General features: G+C 39.6%; 2 protein-coding genes across 3 annotated transcripts; both read right to left on the reverse strand.

Moving 5' to 3' along the window:
* Positions 1–3,270: 3,270 nt before the first annotated feature.
* LOC102706805 (NDR1/HIN1-like protein 1) lies at positions 3,271–4,390 on the reverse strand. The gene has a single exon (XM_040529435.1). It carries the CDS (start codon positions 4,158–4,160, stop codon positions 3,531–3,533), a length of 630 nt encoding a protein of 209 aa, XP_040385369.1. The 5' UTR covers positions 4,161–4,390; the 3' UTR covers positions 3,271–3,530.
* Positions 4,391–8,122: 3,732 nt separating this feature from the next.
* On the reverse strand, positions 8,123–14,875 carry LOC102710076 (exocyst complex component EXO70A1-like). 2 transcript variants are annotated; one of them, XM_006663776.2, is made up of 13 exons: positions 14,662–14,859; positions 14,282–14,565; positions 14,081–14,176; positions 13,300–13,505; positions 12,927–13,166; positions 12,583–12,721; positions 12,299–12,511; positions 11,874–12,079; positions 11,253–11,453; positions 10,605–10,704; positions 9,276–9,373; positions 9,041–9,187; positions 8,123–8,728 (listed from the first exon to the last, which is right to left on the reverse strand). In XM_006663776.2, the coding sequence occupies exons 2-13, from the start codon at positions 14,450–14,452 to the stop codon at positions 8,611–8,613; spliced, it is 1,935 nt and encodes a 644-aa protein (XP_006663839.2). In that variant the 5' UTR covers positions 14,453–14,565; positions 14,662–14,859; the 3' UTR covers positions 8,123–8,610. The 2 variants fall into 2 exon arrangements, with proteins under 2 accessions (XP_006663839.2, XP_015698447.1); XM_015842961.1 differs by lacking the exons at positions 8,123–8,728; positions 9,276–9,373 and having other exon boundaries at positions 9,101–9,187; positions 14,662–14,875.
* Positions 14,876–19,542: the final 4,667 nt, after the last annotated feature.

A 19,542-nucleotide genomic window follows, 5' to 3' on the forward strand; every position in this document is an offset into this window, starting at 1 on the left:
ATAATTAGGAGCATGGTTCAATTGGGAAGAAAAAAATGGGGCAGCACTTGGAAAAACAAACAAAAGGAATGTAGTATGTATGTCCTCCCTCCTCGGGACCATCTGCATCTTGATGATGCTTCTAGCACTTAGAACGCACTCATTATGCTATCTTTCTTTGTGGCTGCATTTTCTTCTTCTTCTTTTTTCTTTCTCTTTATCTGTCATGCACTCGTGCACCATCCATTCGTGCATCATTTTTTTTTTGTTTCAGCAACTTTGGTCTCATGTTGCTAGAAGCAAAAGCACAATAGCACCACGAATATATCTTCCCTCTATTACGTCACAGCCACATCTTCATTGACACACATTACCAATACTCATTCAGTTCAATATTTTTCGGATAACTGAGGTTAAAGGATAATTAATTGAGGATATAAACAACTAATTGAACTACAGAGTTCAAAATTTTCCTTAAAAAAAATTCAGATGAGCAACCTCCATATATAACTTTTTTTTTGCATTAAACGCATTGTTTAGAACCTTGATAAGTGTGCCTGCACAAATCCAAAATCCCTTGTTGGAAATGAACATTGTAGCTTGATAAACCTTTAGCTTGAACCGACCTGTCTGCTTTTGCATGCAGACATACACACACTATCATTGCAGTGTGGTTGGGTGCAGGTAGCTTCTTTCAGATTGGTGATGCGATTCTGTCGATAGGTATGTCCATTTTTTTTAAACACGGTAAGAGCACCTCCGAAAACCGCCGGCAAACTCCAGAATATCATCGCTAACGACGGACACATCGTCTCCTACTGAAAGCACAAAACCGTTAGAATCCTGAAAAATTCGCTCCAACGAGAAATCGAACCCAAGACCTCAAGTGTTACTAAGGCCTTTGTAACCACTAGGCTACAGGCCCGTTCAGCCGTTCGCCGGTACGTCCATTTCAGTGTTGCAGAGGACAAATTAAAGCAGCAGCAATTAAGCTAGTGACACCGAACCGATCGAACGATGGAGATAGTAATATATAGGAAAACGATAGCTTTCGGCCGCGAGCCATGACATACACGCCACCGATCCATTTCACCATCCATACACTGATCATCACTGATTCGTGCAGATACCACTCCTTCAGTGCCCTCGAGCGTTGGACACTTATGCTGTTTTTTTTCCTAAGATTATTTCTTAATTTTTGCATGAGTTTTCTAAATTATTAAACGGTAAACTTTTTAAAAATGACTTCTATATAAAAGTTTATCATATTTCTAAAGTCAATTTTTAATTTTGTAGTAGTTAGATCGTTTGTATTATGAATTAGCTAACATAAAAATCAGATTATCTTTTATCTTCACCTAACAAAATACAACCTTAATATGATTATATTTCCTTAATGCAATTAAGTGAGATTAATAAAACACTTCCGTTGTTTAAAAGACTAGCTCCTAATAACCTCACTTCACCTCACCGCTCACAACTCCAATCAGCTGCTCTGACTTATTTTTCACCTGCTTTGAATCGATGGCATGTGGACCGGTTTGATACATGACTCACGTATCAACAACTTATTTTTTACTGACCTTAGAATCAATTACATATGGACTAGTTTGATAGAGGACACATGTATTAACAACGAGAAATTTAACTTTTTGCCACTCTTACACGTAAGGGGTAATAAATTTACCACTCTTCTCTCATAGGTGTTGTGAGAGGGATTAAACGCTCTGGATAAAGAATAACAAAAGTTAAATGATACCGCTTACTTACCATCTAACATCACACCCCTCTCTCTCTGCTCCATACTATTCAAGCTTAATTTCTCTTTGCTTACAGCAGTATAATAGCAGGCTATAAGCTGGCTAAATGTTGAGGCGGAGGAGAGATAAGAGGAGAGAGAAGTGGGCTATAAGAGTAGGTACAATAGCAGGCTATAAGTCAACTATAAATATATTTTAAAAAAATAAGAGGAGAGAGAAGGAAAGTGTGCTACTAGCTGCACACGTGCTTCAAGATAAAATGTGTGTACGACATATGTGGGACTATGTATTGATGTTTTGTAGGTAACTATTGTATAAATTGACTATTAGATTGACTATAGATGAATTAGAGCTAGTAGTTGGCTATACTATTAAACTTGCTCTAAGCTTATAGCCAGCTCTAACACAAGAACCAAGAAACTCTATAAGAATGACATGTGGACTTTGCATTAATTATAAGCAGAGCTAAGAGAAAACTGCAAGGATTCTTATAGCCAATAAATTGACTATATTATTAGCCTTGCTCTTATGCAAATCCAAGCTATAATACATGCATATGTGTCATGCCTTGTTCCTAGAAAGATTTGGATCTGATTTGGGCCACTGATCCATCCATCCATTGCTGCCTAAACTAAAGGCAACAATCTCACCCAAACACCAAAGCAACCGAATCCTTTATTATCATCATCTTTCTTTTGCAGGAAACATGCATGCATGGGGCACACGCCCACACGGACACCACTAGCAGCTAGTAGCTCTTATCAGCATCACATCCATCATGTACTAATGCTTTGCAATTTCCATGAGAGCTGCTTAATTCAGAAGAAAAAGCATATATATGATGTATATATATGCTTTGCAAGAAAGATATGATGCTTATGTGAATGATTCTTTGTAAATAACTCATCAATCTTTCCCACAAAGTCACTTTACTTGTGTGTTATTCCCTTGCTTGATTACTAATCAGAAATGGGGCAAAAAGAATGGGCAAGAATAATCAACTTAATTATTCCAAAGTCAAAGTTGTACTTTTTTTTCACCCACAGAATAGATGCTTCTACATGTGAATGACAGATCATCCATTGGCAAATTATTGGCACACAGGAACCCAAAAACAGTAATAAAATGGTTGCCACATGTTAATTAGTAACACTTGTTTCTTGAGATGGAATTAAACAAGCTGGTCCATGTGAAGACTCAGGGAGTGAGACTAACCAACTACAGCTTGGACTTAATTGGGATCACAGACACAGAGTCCAAAGTGTACTTTCCCTTCACCAAAATCTCACACATTATTGAGTGGTTGCCTTGGATCTGGTTGTTGCCACCAAACAAACATGAATACATAATTCCAAAAAAACAGTTGATCCAAGAGATCCCCTAATTGATTTGCATGATCAAAATGTGTTATCACTAAGATCAACTCCAAAAAGAAATGCATGAACACATGCATGAAAAGGGAACTGCTAGAAGAACTTGAAACAAAAAGGTGATCTTTTTATCTTAAAAATTGCAGCACATAAAAGAAGATTATTGAAAATTAAGAGCTAATATAATCAAGAGAGCACATAATTAACCGTAGCATTAATCCTAGATTAATGGCCTCTCCTCCTCCTTTACATTTTGTAACCCACAAAATCGGTTTAATTCATTATTACCACCGTCTCCTTTGACTATGGACACCACCGCAAGAAACCTACCTCGCCGGCGGCTGGCCGGAGCTACCACCACCACCACCAGCAGCAGCTTGGCTTAATTACTGACGTGGGTACACTACAGTGGAGTAGCTAGCTAGACCTCGACGTGGCAGTAGGTGGTGGTCTGGAACCTGAAGCCGGCGGCGCCGGGGGCGCCGTTGCCGCCGGCGGTGACGAGGAAGGCCGGGCAGGTGACGAAGAGGTGGTAGTGGCCGGAGATCCAGCTGCCGACCTTCCAGCGGACGCGGCCGTCGACCTTGACCTGGAGGATGAGGTAGCCGGCCTGGCAGTCCTGCGAGATGGCGTCGGCGAGGTAGGGGGCGAAGGGGACGTTGGGGCCGACGAGGACGGGGGACCAGACGTCGACGTCGCCGTGGCCCTGGTAGACCGGCGGGAGCGAGGCGGCGACGGTGATCTGCTGGTACTTGTAGGAGGCGTAGACGTCGAGGCGGTCGTAGTAGACGCCGACGCGGTCGTTGGGGTTGCGGGAGGCGAGGGTGACCTGGACGGTGGTGGAGAGGAGGCCGCCGGAGGAGTTGGAGAGGTCGAGCTGGCGGAGGGAGGCGTCCTGCAGGTAGAAGCGCGGGTGGGTGGGGCGGAGCACGAGGTAGAGGATGAGCGCGATGACGCCGACGAGGACGGCGAGGACGACCAGCACGGTCAGGAGGCGCTTGCACCCGTCGCGGAAGTCGTCGTCGCCGTGCTTGCCGCAGTCCTTCCCCATCGCCCTTCTTCTTCTTCTTCTTCTTCTTCTTCTTCTTCTTCTCTGCTTTCGCTTCTCTTGTAATCCTTTGCTTAATTAATTTCTGAGCTTAATGTGAGACGGGTGGAGTCGAAGAGGAGAGGAGAGAAGAAAATGTGGTGGTGGTGTTAAGAGTTAGAGAGAGGTGATGGACTGATGGGGAGGTGATGTGGGGAAGAAGCTGCTTCTTCGTCGTCGTCGTGGATCCCTGGTTGGGTTGGGTTGGGGGTGGCTTTTGTTTTTTTTGCTTGTGGCTGCCGGCGCCGTACGTGTATGCGCGTCATGGGTTAGGCTGGCTCAAGGTGTGTACCCCCGGGAGTGGATGCCGTGCGAGTTGTGACACGTGTCCTAATTGTATGTAGTAATATGCCATCTCTCTCAAAATAAATGAAATTTTATGTTTCTGAATAGAATTTTAACTCTTCGTCTTATTAAAATTTTTTTATGATTAATATTTTATTGTTACTATATGATAAAATATGAATAATACTTTACTTGCAACTATTTTTTTAATTTTTTAATAAATTTTTCAAATAATACGAATGGTCAAACACTCAACCTACCAAACCCAGAAATCATCTTTTTTTTTTTTTGAACGGTGTAGTAAACAGCTACTATTTATGTATAAGGAAAATGGTGAAAAAGAATATAATAAATTGGGCGGGAGTGCCGTAAATTAAGTACTGTCTACTTTTCTGTAGTACTAATCAATCTAACCGTAAAAAAAAAATCCCCAAATCCCATCCATGACGCATGTTAGCTTTCAAGTTCTTCCAGATTTACGTAAGAGTATCTCAATCCATATATACCCATGGTCACTTTCTTTCATGGATGAGCTCCATTCTGAAATTGGAGTGGTACAGTTACTTCAATCACTACGACTTTGTAGTAGTTCGAAATTAGTTGCAACTTTCTAGAATATATCTTTATTACTGTAAAAGTAATTTAGAGAAACTCTTGTGTTTCAAAGGGGATCTATTAAGAGTAAATGCGACCAAAGATAACTTCATCAAAGTATTGTGTTAAACCAACTTCTCGAATCACGTGGGACTACATATTTAGTGCTTATCATTCTTTCTGAGTAAATTTTGAAAAGCTAAAACTATCTACTTTAAAATATGTGTTATATATATGCTATATACCGTACCATTGCTAGTGTTTAATAGTATACAAGATAATTATAGTTTTCAATTGCAAAAAAAGAATAAATACTTTTACCTCTCTATATTTTAAATACCTAAATTATAAATCCTGAAGCCGCCACTGTTAAAACATCTTATAATATAAAACAACATGAATACTCAACTTCTACACTTTGAACCACAAACACCTGTATTGGTTAAAGTTAAAGTTTTCTTATGAAACTGTTTGCTACCATTGTAATTCTCCGAAACTTTTGTTGAAGTTGTAGCATAGCGAGAGTTTTGACTAATAGTTATTGTTTTATAAAATTTACTCTTTTTTACATTGATGTGTGATTCCTTTAAATACAGTTTTATCAGTTTATCACTAGTTTCCATAATGATATGATTACAAAATCAAAAAGAAAACATCATTTTACGGGAGCATATACAAAACGACAAGTATCTACTACTATAACAGAAGACAGTAGTTACAGACTATGAAGAATTGCTCACAGTAGGTCAGGGAGCAAGTGATTTTTCTACCTAATTTAGGTGAATCTTTTGATCGATCAAGTAGCCCTAATTGGACCTTTCTACTTGGGTAGTACTAGTACCAATGTAGCTTGTTGATGACATTTATGCATTGCTATGCTGGAGTCTCAGGACGTGTTTGAGGGAATTTTTTTCAGCTGCAGTTTTTGGGTTATAGAATGTGGAAAATGAATTAAAAAGTCAGAAGTTGAGTTTCAGAGTTTTTTCAGATTTTCAAAAATTAGCTACTAAACAGCTGCTTCTTACAATCTAAAAGGCTCCCTAAACATACCTAGTCCATGTGCTCTTGTTTTATTCATGGTGGTTGAGATGACGCCAAGGACCAGCCTACCTGACACCGCTCACTTGCGATGGAATGCCAAATGCTATTGAAAAAATTGGCTTTGAGTTTGTGGCCCCGGAGAGAATAAGATGATACGTGCTGCTGGTAGAAGCTAACAACTTGGCTTTGACGCCATTAATCATCAACGTGATGAACATGCACTTACTGTTTCAGATTTTCAGTAGCTCCCAAAACTGATGCGCCAAAAATCATGCACATCTTCTTGGGAAGTTATGCAGTATCGCTGGTTGCTTGGAATGGCAGCGATGTCACCATATAGATCACGTAGGAGCATGTACCTCTACTACTCTGCTGTTGCAGTAATCAACCATCAATCAATTAAACCCTAGAGGCAGGCCAAATCCTAGTCATCAAGCAGCACAAGTACCTCATACGCATTTCATTTTTTTTTTTTTGCCTTTTGCAGCTGTTAAGTGGCTCCAACGAACGAACAAAGTGGCTTTGTTGTTTGTTCGTTGGGTTAGGAGGGAAATTCTAGGGCGCTTTCCTTCGCCTGGAATCCGGTTCTTCCTTCTGCTTTCATCAGCCTTTCAATCTTTCTCCTTTTCTTCACTTCTAATAAATAAAGCGTGCAGTCAGCTGCCTGTTAGTGAGTGCCATCTACACAATATGCAACCATTGCCATAGCTGAATTCACCATTGGTCATGCAGCAAGACTATTCTTCACTATTGCAGGCTCTCAGGGATGTGAGATCAAACCAGCCATGTCTTGCTGGGTAAGGCTTTCAGATCACCAACCATTTTTATTTTTATTTTTCTCAAGGTCATCTGCAAAGCACTTTGCAGGACGCTCCCTGGCAACCGTCACAATCTCGAATTCAATCTCCAACCCTTTCTGATAGTCTGATGGCGAAAGCATCAAGGAATCATCATGCCACAGCAACCAGACCAACCGATGTTTTTCAAAGCAACAGCTAACAGGCTAGGCAGGCAGATTCTGCTAAACCTTCCATTGTGGTCACCACCACACAAAAGAGAGACCAGATCTTCTTCCTACTCCAAATTGACCACCTACCAACCATGGTCCTAAATACCTGAATTCTGGCATGTCTGTTTATCTATCATCAGCTAGCCCTCCTTCATAACTCAATTAAGCCACATGTTTCCAGTTACAGATCATGTTTTTGCAAGAAATGGTGGTAATCTTTGCTTACAGCTACACATCACATGACACCAAGAAGCAAGACAAACTTTGCAAAGGACGACGAGTTGATCCAGATCATCTTTGCAATTTGCATGCAGTTTGTTATATCGAAACATTTGTAGAAGAATTAAAATTCTGAGAGATGGCCACCATATGAGCTAAATTAACAAATGCCATGCTTACCAAGCACAGCAGAATGGAATTTGGATGATAGGTCTAGTCCAGATTTTATACTGGCTCGTCCCAATTATTAAAGGCTCTCATATAGTGCCAGCAAAACTTTCTCATAGAAACACCAAGAGGGCAATAATTAACAAAAGCAAAGCAAACTAATGACAGACCAAACAATTTTTGAGTGCGTCGCTTTAACAAGCAAGCAATGATTAACAAACTTAGAGATTATCCAGGGATCTGATAATGAACATGGAAAATAGTAATTAATTATTGTACGATAGTAACATAGACTACTGATGAAATTGATTGAGTTCAATAAAACTTCCATTACCTAAAAAAAAGTAACATAGACTACTGAGAATATACAGAGCACCACTATCAGTAGTAGTATATACTTATCAGAAAAAGATGTAGGAAGGGCATCAGTTCCTACGTTACTATCAGAGATGGTTTCAACATAAACATATTATTCCTAGTAGACAATGAAAGTTGGGAATATCTGCTTCACCTAAAATCACTTCATTCAGAAGTTACACAGTTTTGTTTCCATCAAAGGTTACCAAAACCAAAATTTATCATCTGAAGTAAATACTACTATATGCCAAGGAACCATAAAGGCATAAGCCAATTACAAAACTGACAAGGCCGCACAAAAATGGATTTGCAGATTATAAATAAAAGAGTTCTTTTACCATCCTTGAAACGATACCTTTAGGTAATAGGTACCTGCTTTACCAAAATTTTACACTAATATTTGGTATCTCGAGATACTTTCTCAAGGACCATAAAATTTCCTTAAACAAAAAGAAACTAACAATCCCTGAAAAGAGACATTAATATAAAATAAAAAACTATAACACCTTATGTGAGTAACGCCTTCTCGAACGTAACATGGAAGATAGCCAATAGAAAATAATGAAAGAACATGGGATCTTGCCAGAGTGGCATTATTTGGGGTTACTAGTATGCTATTTAAGTAGGTCAGCATCATATATGTGATGATGGCAAATAAGGTTAGTTGCTGTAGAATTTCTTGTTCCATGCTCTCCTGCAAAACTTACAAGCAGTGCTCTTCCCTTTATCCAGCCTTTATGCTCACCGCTTTTGTTCACCAAATTGCTGTCCATCAAAAAACTCACCCAGCAACTGATCTACATTCTCCGGGGAGTATCTGATGTACTTATTTGGGTTCTTCCCATGTTCAACGAGATTTCTGGAAGTCAAAAGAGTTATAAAATCATATAATAATACCAATGGGTTGATCAGCAGAAATTTAAGGCCAAAAATGGAGTACAAAAACACAGATAGGAAGCCATTCTACCATCAAAGTCCCTATCACAGGTTAATGCACATAAATAAATATAAAAAATTAAAACAAAAAAGGTAACACAAAGAGCAAAAACCAATGGAAAAATGGCCATATAGCATATGCCCATTTCATTATGAACTATTAATCTGTAGCCAGTTAACTAGATGGACATATGGCAGGAAAGCTAATAAAAATGCTAATCAACAATCAACATACCCAAAACGTTTGACGAAAGACCGATAGGCTGGCAAGAGAACTTCAGCAACAGCAAGCCTCAGAGATTCTCGCAATTCTTGATCGGGTATAGTCCATTGAGATTGCTTAGCATGAAGCTCTTCAAATTGCACATTGAAGGACTTAAATCTGGCAAGAGAAGAGTATGCAATTTTGTGACCTCTGTTGTTTGTTACATATGCAAAATATTGAACAAACATGCTGCTACATTACAGACCGCTCTTTAATCATAGCTCTTGAAACTCCACTATTACTAAGATCAGCTGGTGATGAACCAGTGCTACCAGCACCTGGAACAGAGAGTGTTTGAAGAATCTGAAATAATTCAAACAAGGTAGTTATAGCAAAACAGGATCCTTGTTCACTGTACTTGACAATTTACAAGCAGTGGTGTAGCCAGGGGGTGGTCCGGGTGGGCCTGTGACCACCCCGGATTTCACTAATCGATTAATCATTACAAATTGCAGTATTTCACTAATCGCTAAGCCATGTTCGAATCAAAAAGCTAAGAGTTTAGACAAACCATATTTTCTGAATTTATTAGGTGACCATGACTCATTTTCCTGTAAATGCTTATAGTGTTCCTTTCCTTTGTTCATTTCTTAGCAAATACACATGTACATTTATTCCAACAACCAGCAAATTGCAATTCTACATATTAATTAAACAGAATTGTTGCATCTTGCGAATTCTTCAGTCTTCGTGCATGTTGAAAATTATGCACTTTTTATATTGTCATCATTTGAATAAGTAATATTTATAGTCGACGGATACCTATTTATTTAATACATTTTGGTTAGAACTATATATGCAACTATAGGAAAAGTAAGTCAGGCACCCTTTGTTTTGCTCTAGCTCCATGGCTGCCTAAGGATGCGGGCCACCCGTCGGTACTGCCTAACCTCTGGAGTCCCCTGTTTTGTATGTGATACTAACTTGTGTGGTAGGACTACCTAAGGAAAAATTCCCGGCTACGCCACTGTTTACAAGAGTGAACAAAATCCTGAACTATCCAGTCTAACCAGAAATTATGCACTGTTAAACAAGGAATAGGCATGATACAACAGCACTGCACAGCGCATGCATACAAAACCATGTCTTATGGAATTCAGCAGTTCACAATTTTTCACTTCACAAATTAAGTTAAATTTATGATAGATTATGCAGAACATCAATTTTTTGCCAGGAAAGCCCAGACCGGGCCAACCAATTTCATTAAGAGATGCAGAACATCAATTGACTCAAGCTTAAAGTAAACCTAAATTCAAGACAATAACCTCTGCAGTTGAATTATAAATCCTTGCTTCAAGTGCAGTTTTAGCTGCGATAAAATCAATTGATGTTTTGATCAGTTATTGCTAAATTGCTACAGGTCTTCAATAACTGCCTACACTATCTCAAACAGATAGAAGATCATAGTTTCTCTGCATGAGCCACACTGACAAACAAAATATAACATCCTAGTAAGGGAAAAGAGAGTACTAAAACATAACAAATGTAGTATGCCAGAGACTCAGAGTACTGGAGATTTCATTCAGGCACTGACCTTTGCCCATGCAACCCTTTTGTACTGGTTGGCATTTTGCTGTACAACCCTGCGGTGCCTCTGAATCCAGTCATCACCAAGTATATCCTTGGCTTCTGATCTGAGGTGACAAAAAAGTTACTCCTCTCATAATTATATCATATTTAAACTTCTCAAATTGTTAAAGAATATAAACCATTTCATAGTTCAGAGAGAACATTTCACAACTCCGAAAATTCAAGGGGTATAGTTTGGACATTTTCCCAATAATATATTATGCCTTATTTTTTCAAGAACAATGTTCCATAAAATATTTTCGGGTGTACTCTTAACAATAGAAAATAACTTTGCACATACTTCCACCCAATTCATTAATGCACTCATACAGTCCCAGTTTAGCATGTACAGGTATTCACAGTTGAGTGTCATATCATATGCATTGCAACATTAGAAGAAAATTGACAGCATGCAACATTAAATTCAAAGATCTCTACCCAGCATAAAAAGGACACAAAATTAACAGGAGTATAGTGGACATCTTAGACAATACCATAATCCAGATGTAATATTCTAATACGTCATCTAAAAATGAAGATCTGAGGGAGTATTGAACAGGTCAACTTCCAGGGCAACAACAGATGAAGGCCTGAAGCATAAAAGGAAATATACCTGCGGACAGATCTAACCATATAGTGAATGTTGTTCATAAGAAATATATAGGTCAATGCAGGATCCTTATACTGCTTAGATTTCCCATCTAAGTTGTTCTGAAGGGCCTGCATTATCTTCATTGTAACAACTGCAAGTTGAGATTCAGTCTCACTACCAGTATCAAATTCTTGAAATAGTATCTTCAGTGTTGACTGATAACTGCTCAAGTCAAACATATAAGTTTGTCAAAATGAGTTGAAAAACATAATCAACAATTGAACCTCGCTTAAAGAACTAAAACTTGGGTATATATACTGAAACAATGGACCTAAGAGGTTTTTCAAAGTTTTTTGGATCTGTCTCAGCATTTACTAGTATTACAGTATCCAAGTGTGTTAAAAGCATTTATATGACTAATACATGTTTGATGGTGGAACAAAAGGGAAAAATAAGGACAATACAAAAATAAACTACTAACAGAAAAGAGAATGCATTATTAGTTTGTCACTACCCAAAGGAGATGATGTATTCAATATTTGCCTGAGTGAAACCATACATAGATACTAATTGCAACTGCAACTAGTTGCTACAGTCACAAATCCTCTACATGTCCAAGAATGTGCTAACAGTGATACTTACTCAAACAGGAATTTGACATAATTAATAACATAGCTAGTCAAAGGATGCACAGTCCCATCCTGGACGACAGTCTTGGAAGTATCCTTTTCAACTGCCTCCTCAAAATCAGCAAATGTTTCTTGGGCTGTCTGTGCTAAGCGCCTAGTTAAGCCCAATGCAGCCTCCCGCATCTCAGAGCAAAATCTGCCTTCAAAAATTTCTTCAACCTGACAGTGAGGTTCAAACAAAGGTAAAAGTAGAATTTTTGCAGTCTTCACACACTTAAATAATTAAAGCAGATGGAGTATCAAGAATTGCAAATGCTAGCACTACAAACTTGTCAGTGCAACTTCCATATGGTAAATAACTACTACACAGCAGAACCAGGATGCAATTAAATATATGAACTTTGCCTTGTACTTCTGTATGAATTATTTCCATCATACCTCTGGCTGGAGTTCATGCATTACTTCATACATGTCTAGCAACACAAATAATTTTTCAGGTGACCTTTTACTTTTAGCAACAGCATCTCCAAAACTGAGAAGTGTCAATACACTACTCCCTGCCAACTCAGCAAAACATTGATCCTTGTTGAAAGTAATACCATCGAAAACCTGGTCACAAATTCTCCGTTCTCCAGCAAGTAATAGTTTGACCTGATTGAAGCACATTCTGTTAGTTTCATGTCTGGAAACATTCACTAGGAAATTGTCCAAAAGATCCTCACCGCAATTCGCATAAACTGGGTCCAGTTTCCAATTTTAGCCTCTAAGGCTTCCCATTGCATTCTTTGTACATCATCCTTACTTAGTTTTTCTACACCTAGTTTCCGTAAGCTCACTTCCAAAGCCGAACCGCGAGAGTCTCTGAACAAAGAGAACTAATTTGAAGTAGCTGTAGGTTCTGGAGTTACAAACCAGTTCAAAAGCCAATTGAAAGTGGGAAGGAAAGGTCAAAACCATCCATAGAGCAAAAAACTCCACAAATGAATGGATGGGATATAAACGAATATTATGAATTGTCTAGCAATAATTAGAATAATTACATGTCAAGCTAACATATCAAACCTACCTGTAGATTCTATAGCATGACTGCTGATTTCCAGCCTGAACTAGTTGCTGAGCTATATCATGAAGAAGTGGTAATATTCTTGGGGGAATCAGTGTTGGAGTCCTGCATACACCAGTCTCCAAACCTTTGGATGGATGTTCAGAGTGAGTGGAGTGCCCTCCATCTGCATCATGGTCAGATTTTGGTGCCCGTGGAGGCTTTGGAAGGCAATCAAATAGGCGATCAGGTTCAATAGGTTTGCTGAAAGGACAGGAATAAAATACTTGAAGATCTATTGCAATACAAGATAAATTACCATGGGCAGAAGTCTAGGATATCCTCTAGCAATACAAGAGGAATGAACATGGTCAGGATTCAGGAATATAAATTCTACCTGTATGTACTCATCAACTGCCTGAATTCCTCTTCAATCTTCAGAGCAGACTTGGATAATATATTGTTGACGCGAGTTAGAAGTCCTTCATCGCCCTTAAAGTTCTTGTTAGAGGAAAAGAAGCGAGCAATGCCTTTCAGCAGATCCACAGCTTCTAGGTAGCCCTCCAGATCCTCATGGGGCCCCCTCAGTATCGTAGCTTCAGCCTAAGGCTCAACAGAGAAAGCATGAACATAAATTTAGTGAACAAAAGAAGTCTTGTCTTCAAACCATTCGGAGATAAAGCTAAATAAACAAATATAGCACCGAAAATTCAATTAAAATCCAATGTAAGAATACAGACCTATCTAAAATAGCAGCAGCGTCATAAGAAGATTCTAACAAAATTCTATATTGAAATTTGAAAAGACTGTTCAGGTTACACCATTACTACAGCCTAATGATTCAAAAGTGGTAAAGAAACTAACTATTGCAACGGCTGAAAAAGTTTGATGAAGCTCTCAACAAAACTACAGAAGCTAACCATTGGTATGGTTATGACTGAAAAACGAAATGAACTTTTCAGCTGCACTAATAAATATGACCATACAAAAAAATTTAGTGTATGACCATCGTTATCTATCAGGTTGCAGAAGGGACCATCAATGGAAGGACCATACTCATTAGCCACCTTAATACCCAACATAAACCAATCAAATTCATCGTATATTCTGTGTCTTTTTTTATTTGTTTTTTTTTTTTTGCTGTGGATTAATTTCCAGACGGGGATGGGTGCACCCACCCGGCGAGCAATGTCGAACTGGGAGAGGATGGCGTCGGCGGCCTTGATCGTCTTGTCGATGTTCTCGTGCGCCATCCGGATCGCGTGCGTCCTCACCTGCATGCATCACCATCGAGACCACCAGGCGGCACTCACTCCCCGCGCCGCATCGCCGACGAGCCAATTGAAGGGAATGGGGTAGAAAAAGGGGGGCGGGGGCACCTGGGTAGGGCGCATGGCGGCCTCGAGCGCGGAGAGGCGGTGGTCGAAGGAGCCCAGGATGGCGACCATGCTCTCCGTGTTCCCCTGGCTCCTCTGCAACGCGTCCCGCAGCGCGCTCGCCCGCCGCGCCAGCACGTCCATCGCCCGCGGCAGCTCCGCCTCGACCCCCATCCTTCACACCCCCCCCCCACCGAACAACCCTCCTCGCCGGCCAAACCGATCACGCTCCCCGCCACCGCGGGAGGCGCAGAACGACGGCCCCGACGGACCACCACGCGAGAATGCTGCAGCGAGGAACAAAATCAATTAAGCGGTGAGGAGGCGTACGCGTACCTCCGGAGGGCGTGCGTTCGAGAAGGATCCGGAAGGAGGCGGCGTACCTTCCAGAAGGTCCGGGAAGGATGGAACGGCGCGGGGAACGGTGGTCGGCGTCGGCGAGGAAGGTTCACGAGTGGTACGTGTGCTCCCTCCCGCCGCCGCGGAGGGGGCGATGGGGAGGTTGGGACGGGGGGATCCTCGAGATTCGTGCGGGGAGTGACTGACGTGTGGGCCACGCAATTGGGAGCGGACGGACCGGATTGGGTGGGTGTAGTGGATCGGGTGTAGGGAGTGGGAGGTGAGCGGTGCCGGTTGTGTGTGTGGGGTGGGTCACATGATCCTCGGCGTTTGGTTTTTCCGAGTTTGGCACGCGGCGAGCGAGGAGCGCGGGGCGAGTGGGCCGGGTCCACCGTGCGCTTTTCCGGTTATTCATAGCCGGGACTTTTGAAACATCTCCAACAAAAAAACTAATATATAAGTTCTAAAAATTAAATTTTGGTACGAGAGACTGAAAACACATTTTAACGGATGCCTAAAAGCGCTTTTAAACTTTTAGCATCTCTAAGTATATGTATTTTTTGAGCTAAATTTTAGCCTTCTGCTGGGTTCCCAATACAACAATTTATCACCCTTGGGAACGATCTCAGCCGGCTGTTGTCGCCGTCTCCCTCCTGGTTGGCTTCACGGCTGGTTGATAGATTTTGCTAGTCGATGTGCCTAAATAGGGGTTCTATGATGTAGCTCAGCGTGGATTACAACCTGAAAAGTATATTGACGCAGCACACTAAAGTATTGTAACAGATATATACTAGTTCATAAAGTTTTTTGCACACAAGTAAATTGATTATATCTAGCATTTTACTCTGAAGTAGAATACCAATGATTTTAATTGAGAAAAGATTAACGTGACACATTTTAAAAATTTTGGGAACCAATTATAGGGTTGTTGGAGAGAAAGGTGATTTTTTTATCTAATAGTTTTTGGTACGATACCGATCAGAATTATTAGGGGCTAATTTTTAGCCTCCTCTTGGAGAAGCTCTAGGGCCCTGTTTAGTTCTCGAAAACATCACATATAAATGAAGCATTAAATATACATGAACATTAAAACTGATTACACAGTTATGGAGAAAATCATGAGACGAATCTTTTAAGCCTAATTAGTACATGATTGGTCATAAGTGCTATAATAACCAATATGTGCTAATGACAGATTAATTAGACTCAAAAGATTCATCTCACAGTTTCCAGGCGGAATCTAAAATTTGTTTTGCAATTAGACAACGTTTAATATTTTGAATGTGTGATCGTACGTATCGATGTGACATGTCTCCCAAAAAATTTTAGGAACTAAACGCCGCCTAACTTATATAATCCTTTGGGTCTTTTTTTAACGCCATTAATTTTTATAGTTTATTGTATTTATTTTTATATAAATATGTTTAAATTTTATTTAGTAATAAACTAATTGTAATAGTATAATTAATGATAGAGATTTTTATTTAAAATGAATGGTCAAATATATACTCAAATGTTAACTATGTCAAATATAAAAAATAAGAGAGTATATGATTTTGTTTTTAAAAATCATATCGTTGTATGTATAATAGCACAATAATATAACTATAATGCACCTAACATTAATTACAAATATAACTAGTATTCACGTAACCTAAAAATTACTCATAGTTGAATTACTTACGTTATACTCATATATATACAGACTACAGTGTAACTATATGTTAGAATAAATACATTATAGTTATATTTATATTATACAAAAATCATACGTAGGATTTTTAGCAAAGCATTTCATGGCCTCATTTCTTTTATTTTTTACTGGCAGTGGCATTCTCAGGTTATCCAAAAACTATTACAACGTGGGATTGTTTGGTTGCCATTCATATTTTATCACATCTAAGGTATTGTCGAGTTTAACTAGGTCCGATCCTTTTGCTTTTTGAGAATACTTAATTTTGAGTAAAACTTTTATACATGTGTTCATTGAGATTCAAATACAAAAATTGCTAGATAAATGACAAAAAAAACTACTAAATTAACTCCAAAATTTAATCTTAAAAATCAAACTGTGGCTTATAAGTAGAAGTGAAACAGTAAAAGCCTAAATTGATAGTTGTTTGGTTGTAGCATAGTTGTGGGTAAATTATTGCAACAAACTAGAAAAAGTATGTCAAGATTCTTTTAAACTTGCTATGGTATATTAAAAAATTTAAGATGTTGTTTGGTTGGTTGCCTTATTTTTTTACCACATCACACTTTAGTCATACCATAATTTTTTAGTCGCATGTTTGCTTTCCTGCCACAGTTACATCATGTCGCATTTTCTTAACTTTAGGTCCTACGTGTCAAATTTTGAAGCCAACCATGCCACAAGTGTGGCTAGCTATTTCGTATCAAAGTTTTAGCTCATGACACAACTTGCCTAAGTTTAGTAGAGGCAACCTTAGGTATCATATAAACAAGCATTTAACCTAGACTTAGATCAAATATAATAACGTATTTTATTCATATACAGTGGTAAAATATAGCCGACAGTTAAACTTTTCATACATCCCTAAAAAAAATATAAGGAGTCATTTGAAAATGCTACCAAACTAAGCCTTTCTAGCGTTGTTGGCATTGTCAAATTTTGATAGAATAATTTTCCCACTCAACCAAATGTTGCAACATTTGGCAACGTCCAATTTTTGGCAAATTACTGTGATGTTGTCAAACTCCCAATGCATTACAGCATTTCTAATGTCAGGCAACTAACCAAATAAATCGGACATATTTATGGGCTTTATCAAAGAATGATATTGTTTGAGGACTCCTTTGAAACAAAGGAATTTTAGAGAAATTTTAAAGGTAGTAGATTCCTATGGAAAAGAAATTCTATATGGCCCTCTGGAACAAAGGAATGTCTCTTACAAATTCCTTTGAAATATCTTAGTAATGCCTCAATATATGAATTTTGGAGGAATTTTAATAAGAGATCCAATCTTTTAGAGAAAAAAATCACTTTGTATCTCCCTCCTAATTCTCTTGTGTTTTTCCCGTGCTCAATTCAAATGGTTATTCCTACGTTGTTTTTTTTCAATCCATGTGATTTGGATTGACAACACCATCTTGTATTTCTTATATTCCTATGTTTTGAGAATAAATCGTTTCAAAATAGTCCTGGAACTGGAATGGTATCAATGCGAACCGCCTGATTATGAGTCTGGCCATGGCGGTACAACTAAAGTGATAATAAGTAGGTTGAGAAGGAACGGCCAATGGCAATTATATGAAAGTAAAATTGAAATAATAAAATTTTCTGTTTCTGTTTGAATCCAAAACAATTTTTTTCTAACAAACACTGAAATAACAATATTTATCTGGGCTCTGGATTTTCTGCCACTGTTTCTACGAGTACGAGTAACTGAACTGTGGGCACACAAGGAATTGAACTATGGTGCAGTCGTTTGGCGAGCTTCCCTGGCTTGAGAAAGTAGTAGAGTTGCAAGTTCCTTGCCCTGCCTTGCTGTATTCCGCAGGCAGGCATGCTTAATGAGATGTCAACTCTGGTTCGGACGTCGTTAATTTTTATCTATATTTAGTCATTTATCTTATTTAAAATTTTTATATAAATATATAAAATTAAAGGTCATATTTAAGGTTATTTGGTAATATATTAAATCATAATAAAATATTTATTTTAATAAGACAAACGTGGATCCAGAAATATTTTTTTTGTTGGATCCGTCGCTCACTGATCTTAGTAATTTAATCCAGCATTAGTTGATCAGATGTACAGTGAACTTCCGAGATCGATGAACAATTAAAAAAATCTTGAAAACTGCACGAAGAATTATTAAGCTAGGCTTCGGCGCTACAGCAAAGAGCATCTATTCTCTCCCGCTTTGGCATCCATGCTTTTCGGTGACGAAGCTCTCATAGTCATATTCCGTTCCAGCTTGCTCTTCAAGCATGGCACATTGTTTGCTTCGTCTCCAGGCTCTCCGATCGCCTTACTATATATGCGCGCGCCGCACCTGCACGCGAGTGCTGCGGGAATCTCACTGATCCAGAGCGATGGAGGAGAGGAGAGCAACGCCGCCGTGGGCGGCGCCGGTGATGGTGGCGGTCGCCGTGGTGTTCTTGGCGGCGGTGTCGTCCTTCACCGGCGCGGCGGCGGCTGACGACGCGGCTGCAGGTGCAGGTGCAGGGGTAGCGCCGCCGGCGCTGGACACGAACGTTCTCTGCGTCAGCAAGTGCGGGACGTGCCCGACGGTGTGCTCGTCGCCTCCGCCGCCTCCGTCGTCGTCGTCGTCGTCGTCGTCGTCGTCGGGGGAGAATAATCCGGTGCTGTCGCCACCGAAGGGCGGCGGCGGCGGAGGGTCGTCGTCGTCGTCGTCGGGTGAGGCGAAGGGAGGGCGGCCCGGCGGCAGCAACTACTACTACTTCTTCACCTCCGGCAGCAGGCAGAGCTGCGCCGCGCCGCCGCTTCTGTGTCTCGTCGCCGTGATTTATATTCTTTTCGTGAGTAGTTTAGTTTTCTGATGTGTCAATACCTCGTGAATTAAGTACTGTACCTGTTTAAATTATGGAGCATGTACGCTACGTTTTTCAATCCAATAGTGGATTTTGGGTTTGCTTTTAAGCACCTAAATGTTGTATTTCGTGTGACACTTTTCTGCAGAAAAGTTTCTTATATGATATTTAAAACGATTTCGGCTTTAGAGTAGCTAATTCAATCGTTTATACTCTCAAAGACTATCTCTCTAAGACCCATAGAGTACTACGGAGTAGTTTAGTTTTCTAGTCACAATGTCAGTGAGATGTGGGACTGGTTTGGTTTGTGCCATAAATTGAGCTACCAATATTTGGTAATTTGAACCGTGCTAAACTTATATTTAGATTGAAGCCAAATTTTAGCATGCCTAGAAAAAAAAAGATGG

The sequence above is a fragment of the Oryza brachyantha genome, chromosome 12, assembly GCF_000231095.2.
Source record: "Oryza brachyantha chromosome 12, ObraRS2, whole genome shotgun sequence".
Taxonomy (NCBI): Eukaryota; Viridiplantae; Streptophyta; class Magnoliopsida; order Poales; family Poaceae; genus Oryza; species Oryza brachyantha.

What these genes read in the sequence shown, in the direction of transcription:
- LOC102706805 (XM_040529435.1), bottom strand. Translation starts at nt 4,160, where the DNA reads ATGGGGAAGGACTGCGGCAAGCACGGCGACGACGACTTCCGCGACGGG.
- LOC102710076 (XM_006663776.2), bottom strand. Translation starts at nt 14,452, where the DNA reads ATGGGGGTCGAGGCGGAGCTGCCGCGGGCGATGGACGTGCTGGCGCGG. An exon ending in ATGGTTAGATCTGTCCGCAG is followed by an intron (nt 10,705 to 11,252) that starts GTATATTTCCTT and finishes TTGTCACCTCAG; the next exon opens with ATCAGAAGCCAAGGATATAC. An exon ending in AAAGGGTTGCATGGGCAAAG is followed by an intron (nt 9,374 to 10,604) that starts GTCAGTGCCTGA and finishes GAATTATTTCAG; the next exon opens with ATTCTTCAAACACTCTCTGT.